Here is a 16,793-nt window from a genome sequence, read left to right on the forward strand (position 1 = left end):
CATGAAAGTTTCGCCACTAGATGGTCGTATAATTCGTCTGCTAATATATGCAAATGTGCAAAACAAATCCTGTTTAGTATTTGCTATCAAGCAATCAAATTCAGAGTAATGGTAAGATAATTAAAATGGTTTTTGAATGCCAGAAATCACCATATAAAAGAGAGGTAAATATTGCCTTTAAAACCACAAATTTTTGTGCTGTGATTTAACTGATGGTTCATAGTTCACAAGCACTGTTGTCTCTTGCGAGCCATCTCAAATTGAGAGGCTGGTCCTGGGTAAAAAAGAAAAAATACCAGCATTTGAAGTTATATTGGAGGATACAATTTTCTTTCCTGAAGGTGGAGGACAGGTAATGATGTCTGTCAAGTTATTCATGCTGATGTTATCATAGGGTCCTAATAATCAATTCTTTTAGCCAGATGATAGAGGTGTCTTGAATGGCATTCCTGTCTTGCATGTGAAAAGACGAGGAAAGGATGCAGTTCACTTTCTACCAGAGTGCCTAGATGTTGGAGCGCAGGCAGTAGGGGTCATTGATTGGGAAAGAAGATGGGACCATATGCAACAGCATTCTGGACAGCATCTAATCACTGCAATAGTTGATACTTTGTTTGGTTACAAAACAACATCTTGGTGGCTTGGGGAGTTTGTGTCCCATATTGAACTTGGTAAAATCCATCTTTTGATTTTTGAGTACTAACATTTGAATTCATTTCCTTTGTTTTCAGACACTGCCAATGTAAATGATATCCAACTCCAAATCATTGAAAACAAAGTGAATGAAAAAATTAGAGAAGCAACCTCTGTAGAAGTGGAAGAATATGAGGGGGATGCTATACCACAACAAGTATGAATCTAAATTCAATCATTCTATACCTTATTTCAATCAAGAAAGCATTATTGTTAGGTACGTTCAAGGGGTCTTCCTGATGATCATACTGGACCTGTTCGTGTCGTTACAATTACAGGCGTTGACAGTAACATGTGTTGCGGGACCCATGTTTCAAATCTAAGTCACTTGCAGGTAGAATTTTACTTAGATAAAACTTAACTTCAACAGAGTTTGTTAAGCCACTCTTAAGCAATCATTTTGACCTTTGTTTAATTTATTTAGTTTATTAAATTGCTTCATACGGAAAAGGGTAAAAAGAACAAGACGAACCTCTTCTTCATCTGTGGCAACCGAGTACAAGCTTTCATGAATCGATCACTTGAAAGGGAGAGGCAGTTGACCAAAATTTTCAAGTATTAATCATTTCCAAGGATTCTTTTGCATAAACCAGATTTAAAGTTTTCTATTCTTATTCCAGAAATGGCCCGGAAGATCACGTTGATTTAGCAACGAAATTACAAACCTCAGTTAAGGTTTTTCAAAAAGTAAAGTGCCCGTTTTCGTACTCTCTGATTTCATATTAATTCCTAATGATTTTTGTTTGATTTTACGTTGTCAAAACGCTAGACTTTGCAAGCTTTGATGAAGGAATTAGCTGTCGTTCAGGCAGAGAAAATTAAAGTAGAGAAACCGAAATTTGCCGTAGTTCACCGCAAAGACGGAGATGCTGATTTTGCAAGCGCTCTGATAGCTGAGCTTGCTTCTGAGGTACATGAGTGTATATATCTTATTATTTTTGTCAGTGACCGTTCATTGTATTCCCTGCGTAGGATGTCACTTTACTTATTACCATAGGAGAAGACAACAATGGACAGATGACGCTTGTTGGACAAGAGGAAGTGATCGGCACCCTCGGTCCTAAGTATGCCCTTTCGCGATCTTTTAACAAGCTTAACGACAAAAAAAAGAATAAAATTTAAATAACTCACTAGGATTTGCAGTTGTCTGGCGGGCAAAGGCGCTGCTAAAGGCAAAAGATTTCAAGCCAAAGTTACGCAACTGGGTCCATCTGCACGACAGCAAGCGGAGACGATTCTTCGTGAATACTTTCAAGTGAGTAACGTGAACATTGCCGTTGCAATTGACTAAATGTTTTGTACTTTAACCTTAAAAGACTGGCAATAAAGTGATATCGTTACAGATCACTTTGAAAATGGATTTGTTTTTCAATACCAGTAGTGTAACTTAACTAATCCGGATTTGTCAACTGGCAGCTCGAGCGAACTCATTCGATGAACTAATATCTTGCGCATTGATTTTCGGTGTGCCAGAGGCGTTGACAATGGTGTAGTATTTTCCACTCGGAGAGGCGTCTCTTCATTGTCGACTTGCCCCGCAATTTCATGCATTTCAATAGACTCCTCCGGCCTTTATTGGAAAACAAATTGTTGAATTGAAGACGGGAAAAGAGGGAAATACTATCGATACAGACAGCACAACTAAACAGCAGCTGCATGTACATTACTTTTCTGGAATGCATTGCAGGCATTCTTTCATGCCAAAATCCTTGCCGAATTCTTCGCCTTCTTCCATCGTTTGTGGTAGCTTTTTGAAAAGAGTTTCGGGAAGACGTAGTCCGACGACTCCTCCAATAGCCGAGATGAAACCCATGACAACCAAAGGCAGAACGAGCATTTCCGAACCCTAATAACGTAAGTTCAACATCATCACACGCGCATCAGATCAATTCAGAAATTTATGGAATAATTACTAAATAATTGACGAACGGAATGACTGCTAAACCGAGACCGCCCAAATAAGCGGTGAAGCCGATACCAATGCCTCTCACTTCTGTCGGATACAGCTCCCCAGCAAAGGGATACAAAATGAGAAAGCTTGCAGCGATTGCGAATTTGGCGATCAAATAAAGAATTAAGGTCTCGTTGACCGCATCTGTATGAGCAAACAAGCCCAGTTATTGGATATTTTAAAAAATGATTAGCTAAGAATAGAAAGAGACCTGTAGGCATGAGGACAGTGGCCACGCAAAACAATCCACCGACCACCATTAGCATGCAGAGTGGCCAACGTCTACCCCAACGATCCATGACGGCCCAGCAAAAGAGATAGCCCGGAATTTCCACCAATCCGGAGAGAAAGAATGAAAAATATTCGTCGGTGCCCATCACGGGTCCGTAGTAACTCAACCCGACATAAACCGTGTTGTTTGCAAACCTGAACGTAAAACGTCATTACGTGTTGAACAATGAAAATGATTTTAGCATCCTTGTTTACATACCAATTGAAAGTGATGAGAATGGTCTTGAGCCGCATGTTCGGCGTGCGGAACAGGCTAGACACGCCTACGACCTTGTGGGGTTCTTTTGGGGCCGACCGTCGTGACAGGCTCGAATTGCGGTTCTCCGTCATTTTTCTCTGCAACAAGAAAGTTTGTGTGGTGAATTGCAGAAATTTGTTATAACCATGTCCTCAATCTGAATAATGCCCTTTACTTCTAACTGTGGCAACAAATGTTCGGGGAATTCTTTTCCATTGATCTTGGCGCATGTTTTCATTATAGATTTCACTTCAGCGAATCGACCTTGTGACATCAGCCAGCGAGGAGACTCTGGCAGATACCTGTGCAATTCACGTCAAACGTGACTATTGTAAAAAAAAAAAATGATGAAGCAGTTTCTTTGTTGTCAATTGTTTACACTAAATAGATGAAGAAGACGAGGAATGGCAGAGTGGTGGCGTAGCAAAGATGGGTCCAATCGCGTACGACGTAAGCTACTCCTGATAAAAGTAACATGCCCAAGGTGTAGAAGAGACACGTCATGACGGTGATGAAGGTTCTATAAGTGGGTCCCACCAATTCCAGAGCTAAAGGGAAAATCCCGATAATAATTGGATCACTATTTACGAATCCTTTATAGTGCAAAATCTCTGTATAATAATCACCTATGATGAATGGAATTTGATAGATGGCCGGGATCGTTAGCCCTACTACAAATCTACATGCGGCCCATAACCAAAAATTCGGTGCAAGGGCTGTGAGGAAGCCTCCAACGAGTTCGACACTCAGACATAGGAAAAACGAGATCTTCCTTCCGACCCTAATCATATTACACGAATATTTAATTTAATTTTCATTGGCGTATTATATTGGAATCTTATATAATACCTGTCACTAATTACGCCAAAGATGTAAACACCAATAATGCCTCCGACGTTTAACAATGAAAGCCCAATGGTTGGGTACAGACTGCGACTGCAAACCAATTCAAACTAAAAAAATAAATAAACCAGAAATGTTTTTAGGAAGAGTCCCCATAAAAATTACATTCAATTTATACTTTACATCAATAACGATCGACGAAGACACCGTTGAATTGTCAAACTCCCATCCGTATAGGCAATGGGTAATATTATTGCCGTCGGTTTCTTCCGAACTGTTAAACATTGTACATTTGCTGAACTCCATTACTCCTTGATTCACCTGTCAATGTTGATCAAAATTAAAATTCGAAACTTTGGAACGTTTGAAATTGAATACCGTGTAAGGAATCGTGGCCATTTTTCTTTCAATTAAGGTCCAATTTTGTTGTTCCAGATCCGGCGGAGTTTTGCACCAGTGGTCTGGAACGTTTGCCATGAAGAGCTGATTGAAAGCGTGAAATCCGCAAGGAATGCAAGCCGGCAGGCAAACCAGCCACACCAATAACTTTTGATAGCGACCGAATTCTCCGACGTACGGCAGTAAATCGTCGAAATCCCATTGTTTCTTATCCTCCATCTTCACGTCCGTCATTACTGCAAATGTCGGTGTAGCCTAGCCAATCCGCTGGATCAAGACAATAGGGACTCACCTCTTGGATTGATGGCACTTTTCTTTTTCTTTTTAATTTTTCAACGAAATCAGACAATGAAATTCACTAATAACCAGACGCGCAAATCAACGTCAGTCTCGGACGGACCCATGCTGATTAAAGAGACATACCCAGGACGTAGGTATACCTTGAATGTCCCCTTATATCCGGTCAGCGAATCCCTAAAAGTTGACCAATTCTCGTGCGTCAAAGTTTTTTTAACAGGCTAAAAATAACCAACTTGTACGACTCCTAAGAATCCTTACAATCGGTTCATTTTTTTCCTATCCAAATTTCTCTTTTTTTTTGTGTTTTGTTTTTATTTAAAAAAAAAAAAGAAAATCGTGATGAAAATGACAAGTTGGGGGAACTGAGAATTGTTACATAAGAAGTGAGGGTGCCGGCTTTTTACCCGGCCATGCCTCTTTGGCATATTTCTTTCTCTTGGGTAAGCCGGATGAAGATTCCGATTCTACCGCAGGAGGTTGGGCGAACTCGACATTGACTCGGGAAGACACCGGTGCTGCAGCCGGTTCTAATGGGGCGGACAAGTCGACATCAGGGGCAGGGTTAGGCATCAATGGCAGTCCCAACTTAGAAGCTAGAGTCGATGAGAAGAGGCCGGCAGACGCTGATTGAGAAGTCAAATGAGACGCAGATGATTCGCCCATCTCAGGTGGTAGGCCTCCATACAGTCCCTCTACGCCCGACGAGGATGCCAGAGAACGGTGGAACTGGTGTTCTCTCGAAGATGCTCCTCCACTGGCCAACGTTTCATTTTTAATCCGCTTTAGTAGTGCCAATGGAAAAGAAACCTTAGTTGATATAGTGGCTTGAAAAGTTCTATGGGTATATTCTAATTACTTTTGTAGGGATGACGAGAGACGTGTGGACCAGATTACGGAATCTTCCCACATTCGGATCAATATCTTCCGGGTTGATGACTTCCTCTTCGTCATTGAATGTGATGGATCTCTTTTTTCTTTTGCCACCTGGATTTCTATTATCGCCATCGTCGTCTGCAATACCCAACATAGAGATCCGCCGGTTGTGTGCTGTATTGAATTCTGTCAAGTTCTGGAATAAATGTTAAATTTTTTAGTTCGAATTTAGCTGTTGTCATAAACAGAAAGTGTTTTACATCTAATTCCATTTCTGATTCGGGGAGTCCAAGCTTTCCTCCATCTTGATGCACACTTTTGGCCTCTTCCTCCAACTCTTCCAAAATTGGTCTGGGGGCGTTTTGTGGCCGTTCCCTCAAAACGTAATACCTAGTTGAAGCACCAAAGTGAAAGGTACTATCCACTGGAAGTTGAGTAGGTTTTTCGCTCTCAATCCTCATTGAGCCAATAAATGTTCCATGGGCTAGAAAATTTTTTTAAAAAATTTTAAATTTAGTTTTTAAAAACCTGTCTTAAAAAAAAAGCTAAACTCACTGCTTCCAAGGTCAACAAGGAATGCACGATTCAAGTGCTTGTGCCAGACAAGTGCCGAGTGGACCTGTGATTTATAAATAGATAGAAGGAAATATACTAAAAGCAAACATGAATTCATAGAAACATACCCTCGAGCATGATGCATGATCTATACAAAAGTCACACATTTGAGGATTTCGTCCGAAGAGGTAGCATTTTTTCTGATCAATCATCAGTTTCTATAGGAAAAGAATGACCAACGAAAATACGTTAAACCGGTAATAGAGAGCATCAACAACAGTAGAAAAATTAACAAACGAGGCGGTCGTCTTACCTGGATAAGTTTCCCATCTTTAGTCACATCAAGGTGCAGTCCAGTTGTTGGTTTACCAGCCCTTGAGAAAAGAAATCAGGTTACATTGCTACATTAAGCAGATTTCTTATTAAAAATAGTTACCAACTCGGAATCTCATAATGATTCGCCATTTTTTGGTGTTTTTTTTTTTTGTTGACGGTACCTTTTGTTGACTGTACACGCTGCAGCATTGCCCGATCTCCTGAATAGCCTACATACGTGTAAAATGAGGCGGTAAACTCGTTTAGCTTTCAAAAACCCTCGGCAATGCACGCCGAACATTGGCCTGCTATTCACTAGATATTATGTGGTGGGATTTGCAAAGATTTCCTATTCGCCTTGACAGAGATTGTGGAAAGCGCCTTCGAAACGATGGCGAATTTCTCTTTTTGCCCATCAAAACGTAATTCGTCAGCTTCATTGCGAGCCAAAATGAATGTATTCCAGTAATGCATTCCATAATTAAAAGAGTCTCGATTCACCTTTCCTTTCTTTACCAAGTAGCGCATGATATTGCTGAGACGGCCATGTAAATGATGGCCTACATTTTTTAATTTTAGCTCGCAGTATAATAAACAGCTAAATGAATCTCATCAGCTTTACTCTAGCATCAGCCGTGGAACAGCAGGCAATTGCGCAAAACTAAATGAAGCAACTTGGGCCGAATTATTGTCGCTTGTCTTTTAATGATATTTAGCAAAGAATAACGCAATCATTTGTTTCTCTTTCATTAAGCTGCCAATATAAAGAACTCTCCCCCCCCCCCAAAAAAAGCATCTTGCCTCCAGCACATGTACAATATTCTCCTGGAATTCTTTTTATTACGCAGTAAGATGAATGGGTGATATAAAAAACGGAATCACCTTAACTCACTGGGAGCGTCTCCTCGAGCTATTCGTAACTATTTTAATAACTACTCTTCTTTTTTTTTTACTTTATAGAAGAGAGGATCATAAAGAAAAGTTGTCACTTTCTTTTAAACAATGACCCACTGGGAAATAAGCATCCTGGAACAAGCAGACGCGATTTCAGAGACATTCGGCATTAAACTTAAATTTTAAATGGCTATTCAGTTCGTAATTTTTCTATGAAATAGTTCATAGCATTAAGGAAGGGAGGGAGAATCAGTGTGTGACGCACGGGACTAATCCCCGACGAAGCTGCGGGAGCGGAACAGTGCGGGAAAGTCCACTTTGTGCGCAAAAGCCGAATTAGCAATGCATCAGAGGACAAAACACTCATTCCCCCCCGCTTGCTTTTCTTTCAAGTCCTACATGTAATTTCGGCTCACCAAACTTAAATACTATTAAGAATTTGTGTCAACCAACATAAACGGAAGACAATAAACGCACCGTCTATGGACGTTATTATCTCTGCAAAAAAAAAAAAAAAAAGGGAAGAGAGACAGTCAATAGATGAAGGAAAACCTGTTGTTTCCTTGAAATCATCAAAACACATAAATACGCGGACTTCTTTCTTTCTTTTAATAAGTACCCCATTCGTCTTGTCAAATTGTGGAAAGCTATATCTACTGAAAAAGACTTGATGAGAAGTCGCAATAACCGAGTTTCTCTTTCGCCTGTCCTGTCCGACAAGTAACACATTGAAGAGGAAGTCACGGACGATTTCCGGCACTGTGACATGATGGCGACGGCCATATTTTCTTCCAGCTTTTTCTGTGCTACAACAACTGACGTTTCATTTTCTTGAATCAGAATATTCTTTTTTTTTTTTTCAAAATTACGTTGGCAATTTTCTTTTTGTTCAACGACAGTCTAATCATTTTTTTAAAAAATAAGTGGACTGCAAAATGGCAGTTGTTAGTACAACAATATCGACCGCAACTGCGTGATTTGCGCCCATTCAAAATCCAAACGGGTTGGCGACACTGCAGCACAACGTTTATACGCGTACGTGAATATTACGAGCAATTGGCGAGAGAGTTGCAATTTGCTCGCCTTTCTCTTCTCTTTAAAAAAAAAAAAAAAGAATAGCTCAATAAAATTCCTGTTCATGTCGAACAAACGTTTTCTTGGGCCAGGTGGCTGATAGAATCTGCCCCGAGAGGGGGAAACATTGGCACGCGGGAATGTAATGAGCACATAATGACGATGAAAGATTTCAATCTCGTTCGCTATTGAATGAGATCAACTCCCCCCAGAAAAAAAAAAAGTGTTACAAAACGTGTAGTCACGATGTACGCACAACAATCGATATATTTTTTAAATAGAGAAATGTATCGCATCTCCGGATGATACGCGGGGCGATGTTTGATTTTACGTCATCTTTCGGCGTGAAAAAAGGAAGACCCTTTCCCTCCCCCCCACTCCCTCCGACAACACTCGAAAGCTTTCTCCTCTTGCGACGATGAAAGTGCACTAAAGTTGACTTTATTTAATTACGAAATTCAAGACGAGAAATGATTTTTACTCGGTGCGATTCCAGAGAGAGTAAGTAAACGCGTGTAACGATGGTCAATTTATGTCACGTCACGTTTTTTCGTACCTTTTAAAAAATAAAATTCTTTTTTTGAAAAGAGAATCCCCCCCCCCCTTTTTTTTGACAGCCATATACGAAAAATGCTTTAGGGGGAGAATCCTTTTTTCTGTAGGATAGTACTAACGAAAATGAAGACAAATAGAAAAAAAAAGGGCATATTATTCGAACTTTCTAACGTGACCGGATAAAAAAAAATAAGATTCTTCGTTACGTAGCAATTGTTTCGAATCTGAGAAGAAGATGCTCTCTCTCTCAGATCACACGTGCGAAGTTGGATTCGATCTAGTTCGAATGGAAAGTGTGTGACATCATTAAATGTTAAACCCTCCCCCTCTCTCGTTAAGAAGTGTTTGCTGGAACATGAATAGAAAGCCTCCCTTTACGTTTTTCGTAATAGCATACACAACAAAATTAACCCTTACGGCTTTGGGCATTTCAAAGAGAGATATACATTCATAGTGTAAGCACTATATGTCAGCATAACCTTTATTCATTTGAAGGTTTTGAACTTTGGCTCGAGAGAAAATGCTGGGAAAACATTTTCTCCTGGTAATAATAAAAAAAAAACGAAATTATCTCGAGAAGGAGAAAATATATGTCTCGCACAGCTTACTCGTATGTAGAAAGATGGCTATCTCGTTAATATACACACACACACAGAGGATGGACCGTATAATAAATGAACACAGTCGTCCATCACAAACTTTCGTCTGCTATGAGAAATACATATTCTCTTATAGCTGGTCTGTGTGTGTATATATCAGGATATCATAACTTAATTCATCTTTATTTCTGGGGTCGCTACATTTTCTTTTCAAAAAGGATGACAGCACTCACGCTGGTGAGACAGTCGGCATTTTCTTTTAAAGTTGACACATTTTTCGTTCTCACGCGGTTACTTCCGCCACTCGTCCGTCTATTTTAAAGGGGACCACGGGTGAGCCCCCATCGCTGCCTCTTTTTTTTTATTATTGTACCTAAGATTTTAAGTTTTTTCTGAACGTGTTTTCTCCGCAGCGCAATACAAACAGTTTCACTGTAAACAAACAAGCAGACTTTCACGTGAGCATTTCGGGATTTCCTTTTTCTTTCATGGGAAGCGCTATATGTGAATCTCAAAACGATGAATCACTTGTTCTCACTAGCGACAGCCTTATTACATCGCCAGCTGAGAGCGAAAATGAACGGACCCTCTTTTCTCTTCTCCTTCATTCACGCGATAATGTCACCCGAAAATTCATTTGCCGTGTCACGCCGTCCCGAAAGCGAAACAACACTGGCCATTTTTGATTTCTTTGAACGAAACAGTTCGTTGAGGACGCGCACTTGAGAAGAGAAACGTCGATGGGACGTGATGTTACAATGACCTTCTACGAACGCGATTTTTCTTAATAGAGAAATCAAATGAAAACAGTAGAAAGAATAGCGACAAAGAGTTTTGTTATTCTTCTTTACCTAATTTTTTTTATTTTCATTTGATCTAAACAAATGCAACGTGCGAGGTCCGTGCGCAAACATCAATGAGACGGACAGATTTTTTCAAGCATTTCCTTATGCGTTTGCGCAAGAATAGCCAGGAGGGATGTGACACTAGACTTTGGATTTCTCTTCGACTGGCTCGAAAAAATCAGGTAAATATTAAAGGGGAAAAATAATTGCTTTATCAAAAATAGAAAATCAGGTAAAAGTGCGCACGCGTACGACGTGCGCATCTGATGACCGGCAAACAATTTCGTCAGTTGCGATGGGTGCCTTACTATGTAGGATGGTTAAACACACAGACACATGCCGTGGTTTGAAAGATGATTAGGGAAAGCCGCGAATTCGATCCCACTTTCATTTTCTATTTTGACTCTCTCACAATGGGCGAAGCGGCACGGCCAATCTGGCGCATCGTCGACACGTACAACATAAGCCGGAATAACATAAGAAAAATTGTGGCATCTGATTTTTTCGAGTCCTGTCAATCAGCAAACGACAAGTGAATCAAACAATCGCGCGCATTACGTTAATGAGGTACAAGTGAGAGCATCACGATGTCCCTCACGCTCAAGTGAGAATCCGTGACTCGAGATTGGTTGGGGAAAGACTAAAAAATGAGGGGAAGGGGGACGTTAATTTAGATCTGGTGCGATGCTTGGGAGAGACGTACTCGCCTTTTCATATCGTAATCACGACGTCATCGTTAAAACAATTAAAAAAAAAAAAGGGCCCGCGTCCTCATTCTTTTTGTTAGAAATGTCATAGAGTTAAAAGCTTTTAACGTTAATAAATGCGAAAAGCTAAAGTGAGTCAGTCTGCCACGCGTAACTTCAAAACAATTTCAAATGGCTATAAAACAAGTGAAAATGTCTGGCGCATGATTGCAAACGTCCACTTGCATTGGACCGCAAATAACAGGACAGTCCATGGACCAAAAATTCTCTTTAAAAAAAAAAAAATTAAATTTCACTAACGTCTGTCATTTTTTTCACACCAAGATAAAAATTTTTTTTAGCCTGTGTACGGAATTTACGCAATTGTTTGTACAATTCATTCAATCATACAAGGACACGACAGTCCGAATGGGGACATTTGCAATACGCAACTCATCACACCACAAGTGAATAGAGAAAGGACATTAAAATAGCCTCTCTCTCTCTCTCTCGGACTTAGTTAACTAGATACAATTCGAGTGTGTGTCAAAACGAGTGTCACCTACGACCGAAGTGAATTGACGTAGGCGACCTCGACGAATGGGACGGAACAAAGCTGCTGCTGTGTGTAGGGTTACACAAGAGAGCCATGATTATGTTTTATTTTTTTTTTAATACGATGTATGGCAGGACAAGTGAAAACTATTTTTTGAGAGATGTGGAAAAAAAAAGGACTAAACAAAGAGAGAGAGAGAGAGGGGGCGGGATGAAACTTGCTCTTCTTACATGTGTAATGCACTGAGGAAGGCTGGCCTCCTTTCGCCTATAAAAAGCTACCAACATCTCTTAGCCGGCAACTCAGAACCTCACCGGCTCCGAGTTCCTCAACACGCACATATCACCCTCCAAGATCTTATTCTTAAAAAAAAAAAAATACTGCAATTCATTATCATCTACTAGAATTTCAATCTATTATTACGTGTGAGTATGTCCTTATTTATGTTCTGAAATTTTCTCACGTGGGACCCGTGCAATTATTTTTCACGTCAAAAACAAAAGTCATTTGTTCCAGGTGGCGACACAACAGGATTAAATATTTCAGAATTTTTTTTGCGTGTTGTTCCATCCAACGCCTTTACTGACCCATTGCCTCGGGCATTCTAGGATTTCCCCTAACAATCCCGCATCGTCTTGTCATTTAAATCGATTCACAAAAAAAATTATCTTAACCTCCCCCCCCCCCAAATGCATAGCTGACAGATACGTGTGGTAAGACCACACAATCGCAACCGGTTACTTCGATGGCGGTTAACCGAAACCCGCCGAATCTCTTTTGATTCACGCGCTCTATCCGAAAATCGAATGCCATCAAGATGCGTAAAAAACAAAGCAGAACGTCTTTAACGTCTGCACGAAAACAAAACAACAGCCCTCCCCTATCTTTCGCGAAAAAAAAAAAGAGAGTTCGAAGCAAAAGACGTTGCCATCGAGTTCGTGACTGTGCGGTAAGAATCGGGAGTGAGCGCAAATGTAGGTCAGCCTTTCGTCTGTTCCTCCCATTTTGACGAGACTTCTTCTTCCTCCTTTTTTTTTATGGAAGGGGGTGGGGAGGTGGTGGAGTAAAGAAACAGAGAGTTTCTAGTAGCTACTGTGTTATATAGGCCTCGAACGATACGCAAGAAGGAGAGAATGTTGTTTCCTACCTTTTTTTTCAGTTGTGATGCTAATGACAAGCTGTTCGGTTCGTTTTGTTCTCCAGCAGGTCGTGTGCGTCTCGTTTGTTTTTCCCTGCAAAACAAGAAGAAATTTATTGTTAAACACATCATGAGGATTTTCTTAGCTCTCTTCATCTTAGGGGTAAGTTCTATCATTTTCCTTTCGCTAAATTTAAATATAATTGAAATGCTGAATTGAAATTTTTGTGGGGATAGCACGCATTGGCGGGACTTCCGCACGGCCAGTTGTCGGCTCAAATCAACGCGGATAAATTGAAACATCACGAGAGACTACATCCGATTGTGGTCCAGCAAAAGACGCCCAATGTTCCGGGTTCCGGCATCCGCATTCTGCGTCAACAACCGGCTGGCTATCAGTACCCACAGCCGACCCCTTCCTTCTTCCTTCCCACACAAGCCAGCAATTCAGGTAAACAACATTGACTATTTTTCTATGCGGGTACGTTTTTGGTTCAATTTTCATTTGCATTCTTACAATCTCGCAATATCAAAATCAAGAATGCGTGACCTCGATTGAGAGATGTTCAAAAAAACGGCTAGCGGCTGATTTTGATTTCGTTAAACAGAGGGAGGCAATACTTTCTATTTATGCACGAACATTTTCAGAAAAAAATCTCGGTACTCTAGAATAGACAAGCCTTAATAATCCAGAACAGTGTGAGTGAACACATCGCGGGCCGGAAGTCAACCTATCACGCCGGAAAAGAAAAAAACAATCGTGCGTCTTTTGAATTTCGATGTTGTCGTGATTCACGAGACCTAGTCTATATAGTACCATCATTTTTCTTGAAAAAAAATCCCCTCAAAACACTCTAGCATTGGATGGGCCGTGTGGTGTTATGTCGGACAACTTTTTTTTTTTTTTTCAAGTCGTGACTCGAAAAAAAAAATAAATAAAATGATGGATGTGTTTGAAAAATGGGAGCTAGGGTGGAGAGAGAGAGAGAGTATTAACTTGTTTCTACATAATCCGAGATTTTCCCCGCCGCTGGTTTCATGTTGGAACCGTACCGTGTCGTCATCGAGCCCGACAGAAAGAAGAGAAATGAGGTCGTTGCCTCATTCATCGAGCCTGACGCGGCGAAACCCAAGAAAAAAAACATTTTGATTGCTTCTCCTTTTTATTTTTTTTCTCGCCTGCCGGCGACTTTCACCTGCTCCCTTAACATCTCGCAATTCATTACACAAAAAAAACGAATTCTATTTCAAGAAAAATGACGTTAAATGATCCCACAGTACAAACGGCAGTGACGCTACCCCAACAATTAGTTCCAGCATCGACCGCACCTCCGCCGACGTTAGCTCCGACCTATCCGACGACGGCTTACCTGCCGCCTACCAGTGCGCCCACGACGGCTGCCCCGCCTCCGCCAGAGGTCATCATCGTCGAACCCATCCGACCTGTGACCATCCCGGCCTTCATCGCTCCAGCCACAACGGCTCCGATCACTGTGCCGCCCGTTAGCGTCACCCAACCGTCCATCCTATCGTTCATACCTCGTCCGACCGTCGGCCCGGTTGTTGTCGAACCGCCAGCGATGAACATGGCTCTGATGCCGCAATTGCCCACCGTCCAAATGGCCCAAATCGTCTCGTTGGATGTCGATTGCGCTAAAGAGTCCATGGTCGTCAAAATCAAATTCGATCGCGCTTTCGGCGGTCTTATCTACTCCAAGGTATCGCCACACTCACTAGGCCCCCCACGTCAAAAGAGCTTAAGTTTAAAATGCAAATTTTGACAACTGAATAGGGTTTCCATAGCAACTTGGATTGCCATCACGTGCGTTACGGAACCAACCGCGATTCGTATGTGTTCACCATCCGTTTGGATTCGTGCGGATCGCAATGGGTCGACGCTTTGGCCAGTGGCGGACAAGCTTATCTAGAAAACGTCATCATCATTCAAAACGAGCCGGGCATTCAAGAGGTGCGATCCCAAAACATTTTTAAAAAAACAAAAATTTGAAATTGAAATTCTGCTTAGATCTGGGACACTTCCCGCTCAATCCGCTGCTTCTGGGAAGGTTCCCTGGAGAAGACGGTCACTTACGCCTTCAACATCGACATGCTGGACACTCAGATCGTCAGCTTCAGCGGCGATTCGGCGACTGCCAGCATGGACATCCAGATTGGCAAGGGACCGTTCGCTCCGAGCGTCAACGGACTGGTCAAGATTGGCGATACTTTGACGATGGTCATCGCCATCGAAGGCGACCCAGGTTTCGATGTCCAGGTGCAGGAGTGTATCGCTCACGACGGCGACCGAGCCAACGCTGTGACGCTGACCGACAAACGCGGCTGCGTCCTCAAGAAGAAACTGATGGGACCTTGGCAAAAGAGCAGCCAAACCGGCCGGCCCGGCGTGTCTCTCGTCGCCTTCTCCTTCTTCCAGGCTTTCAAATTCCCCGATCAAATGGAAGTCTTCCTCGAATGCAACGTCGAACTCTGCAAGAACGGATGCGATGTCTGCCCCGATGACGCCAGTCTCGTAATTATACAACACATGAATCAAATCGAAAACGGATGTTTAATGTTTTTTTCGTTTGTCCCGCAGTTTGACATCCGCAGTCGCAATCGCCGTAGCGTCAACAACTCAACGGCCGAAGTATCGGACGTCCGTTTGCGCCGATCGCTTCGCGTCATCTCTAACGAGGATATTGCTTACAAACCAGATTCGCATTCCGTCGTGACTCTCACCACAGGTGAGTAAAAAACAAACAGCAAAGCGCACGTTGTCTCAATTCATGTCACCTTTGCTTCCGCACACACAAACAATTTAAAAAAAAAAAAAAAAAGGAATATTTTTTTAAAAAGAAGAGTTGACTGATTGACTGATTGTTTTTCGATGATAAACGAAAGACGATTCGAAACGCATTATAACGGCCAGTATTTTTTGTACCAGTATTATGTGACATATCGTAAATGTCTTTTCGATATCATGTCTATCTTGAAAAAGAAGTGGACTTTCTATTTTTTTCTACCACCTAATCGCAATTGTAATCCATCCCAAGCATATTAACCAACGCCTTTACCTTTAGCTAATGTTCGCCAAACTGCGCATTCGAATTCCATTTTTTACAATAAAAAAAACGAATTGTCTCATCATTTGCAATTGGATCAATTCGATTCACTTTAATTTCTTAGTACTGTGAATCAACAGAATACCAAAACGATATTACAGTTAAAGTGGTCAATAAATAAAAGCCACACGTGTGGCAACAATAAAAAAAAACATGTTCATTTTCTATCGAAACAATCAGTCAATCAGAATACGAGTCGCACAAAACAACACGCCTATATTGCCATAAATGATCGTTCGTTTCGCACAGGCAATCGTCTGACGAACCACGAGGACGTGTGCATGTCCCTCAGCAGCTTCGTCGTCGGCCTCGTTGTGATTCTCATCATCCTGGTCGTGTCGTGCGTCATGACGGCCTTGCTCTGCGTGAAAATCCGCTCGGCAACTGTCGGCACCGAGTCCATCTACCCGCCAAGTTCCACGTACCACGCCTTTTCATCTTCTGCCTCAAAAGCCTGAAACCAATAATTTCAATTTGTATACGAAACATTTAGTCTTCAACTCCTATCGTGATTATGTTTGATATTGTTCGCTACATGCTGATTGGCCAGGTGCGATCGGCTCATTGAAACTTGTGAATATTATAGAGATTTTAATTTTTGTTGTATTGATTTCGGTACTATGCTCAATACACGACAACGATTGACGTTGTTTTATATTTCAAATTTTTTTTTGCTGCCAATTACATGGAAAGCCTAGAGCTACTAGTTTAGATTTGCATTCTACGTTAATCCAATTACGATTGAAATTGACTACCAGGCTGCTCTTTTAAATAAAATTACGCTCGCTCGCTCTCCGCATTTCGTTCCGTTTAGCCTGTCTAGTTAAGCGATTAGTTAGAAAGAGGAAGAAACTTTAGGAATGACG

At 41.4% G+C, this 16,793-nt stretch overlaps 4 protein-coding genes across 5 annotated transcripts; 2 read left to right on the forward strand and 2 right to left on the reverse strand.

Annotated features, from left to right (window-relative positions):
* Positions 1-4: 4 nt before the first annotated feature.
* LOC130702094 (alanyl-tRNA editing protein Aarsd1-like) lies at positions 5-2,035 on the forward strand. The gene is made up of 10 exons (XM_057523764.1): positions 5-164; positions 224-352; positions 419-671; positions 732-850; positions 911-1,027; positions 1,118-1,248; positions 1,314-1,380; positions 1,463-1,603; positions 1,666-1,757; positions 1,828-2,035. The coding sequence occupies exons 1-10, from the start codon at positions 126-128 to the stop codon at positions 1,982-1,984; spliced, it is 1,245 nt and encodes a 414-aa protein (XP_057379747.1). The 5' UTR covers positions 5-125; the 3' UTR covers positions 1,985-2,035.
* A 5-nt stretch (positions 2,036-2,040) lies between these two features.
* On the reverse strand, positions 2,041-4,887 carry LOC130702085 (carcinine transporter-like). The gene is made up of 11 exons (XM_057523752.2): positions 4,395-4,887; positions 4,200-4,337; positions 4,023-4,126; positions 3,800-3,954; positions 3,553-3,721; positions 3,349-3,475; positions 3,135-3,271; positions 2,856-3,070; positions 2,607-2,788; positions 2,361-2,539; positions 2,041-2,263 (listed from the first exon to the last, which is right to left on the reverse strand). The coding sequence occupies exons 1-11, from the start codon at positions 4,647-4,649 to the stop codon at positions 2,062-2,064; spliced, it is 1,863 nt and encodes a 620-aa protein (XP_057379735.1). The 5' UTR covers positions 4,650-4,887; the 3' UTR covers positions 2,041-2,061.
* A 119-nt stretch (positions 4,888-5,006) lies between these two features.
* LOC130702096 (nuclear inhibitor of protein phosphatase 1-like) lies at positions 5,007-12,890 on the reverse strand. The gene is made up of 8 exons (XM_057523765.2): positions 12,815-12,890; positions 6,580-6,688; positions 6,457-6,517; positions 6,272-6,361; positions 6,144-6,207; positions 5,849-6,072; positions 5,572-5,784; positions 5,007-5,495 (listed from the first exon to the last, which is right to left on the reverse strand). Exons 2-8 carry the CDS (start codon positions 6,666-6,668, stop codon positions 5,088-5,090), a joined length of 1,149 nt encoding a protein of 382 aa, XP_057379748.1. The 5' UTR covers positions 6,669-6,688; positions 12,815-12,890; the 3' UTR covers positions 5,007-5,087.
* On the forward strand, positions 11,975-16,591 carry LOC130702087 (uncharacterized). Of its 2 annotated transcripts, none has more exons than XM_057523754.2 (8): positions 11,975-12,092; positions 12,871-12,968; positions 13,043-13,256; positions 14,084-14,523; positions 14,598-14,774; positions 14,832-15,335; positions 15,402-15,549; positions 16,177-16,591. In XM_057523754.2, the coding sequence occupies exons 2-8, from the start codon at positions 12,936-12,938 to the stop codon at positions 16,383-16,385; spliced, it is 1,725 nt and encodes a 574-aa protein (XP_057379737.1). In that variant the 5' UTR covers positions 11,975-12,092; positions 12,871-12,935; the 3' UTR covers positions 16,386-16,591. The 2 variants fall into 2 exon arrangements, with proteins under 2 accessions (XP_057379737.1, XP_057379738.1); XM_057523755.2 differs by having other exon boundaries at positions 11,998-12,092; positions 12,874-12,968.
* The last annotated feature ends 202 nt before the right edge of the window (positions 16,592-16,793 follow it).

This window comes from Daphnia carinata, chromosome 6 (genome assembly GCF_022539665.2).
Source record: "Daphnia carinata strain CSIRO-1 chromosome 6, CSIRO_AGI_Dcar_HiC_V3, whole genome shotgun sequence".
NCBI classification, from domain to species: Eukaryota; Metazoa; Arthropoda; class Branchiopoda; order Diplostraca; family Daphniidae; genus Daphnia; species Daphnia carinata.

Coding starts and splice junctions, on each gene's coding strand:
- LOC130702085 (XM_057523752.2), bottom strand. CDS start 4,649: ATGACGGACGTGAAGATGGAGGATAAGAAACAATGGGATTTCGACGAT. Junction 3,722..3,799: donor TCAAATTCCATTCATCATAG/GTGATTATTATA, acceptor TTTTCCCTTTAG/CTCTGGAATTGGTGGGACCC. Junction 2,264..2,360: donor CTGCAATGCATTCCAGAAAA/GTAATGTACATG, acceptor TTTCCAATAAAG/GCCGGAGGAGTCTATTGAAA.
- LOC130702087 (XM_057523754.2), top strand. CDS start 12,936: ATGAGGATTTTCTTAGCTCTCTTCATCTTAGGG. Junction 14,524..14,597: donor GCGGTCTTATCTACTCCAAG/GTATCGCCACAC, acceptor ACAACTGAATAG/GGTTTCCATAGCAACTTGGA. Junction 15,336..15,401: donor GCCCCGATGACGCCAGTCTC/GTAATTATACAA, acceptor TTTGTCCCGCAG/TTTGACATCCGCAGTCGCAA.
- LOC130702096 (XM_057523765.2), bottom strand. CDS start 6,668: ATGCTGCAGCGTGTACAGTCAACAAAAGGTACCGTCAACAAAAAAAAA. Junction 5,785..5,848: donor AATCAGAAATGGAATTAGAT/GTAAAACACTTT, acceptor CATTTATTCCAG/AACTTGACAGAATTCAATAC. Junction 5,496..5,571: donor CTCTCGTCATCCCTACAAAA/GTAATTAGAATA, acceptor GCACTACTAAAG/CGGATTAAAAATGAAACGTT.
- LOC130702094 (XM_057523764.1), top strand. CDS start 126: ATGGTTTTTGAATGCCAGAAATCACCATATAAAAGAGAG. Junction 672..731: donor TGTGTCCCATATTGAACTTG/GTAAAATCCATC, acceptor CTTTGTTTTCAG/ACACTGCCAATGTAAATGAT. Junction 1,381..1,462: donor CAGTTAAGGTTTTTCAAAAA/GTAAAGTGCCCG, acceptor TCAAAACGCTAG/ACTTTGCAAGCTTTGATGAA.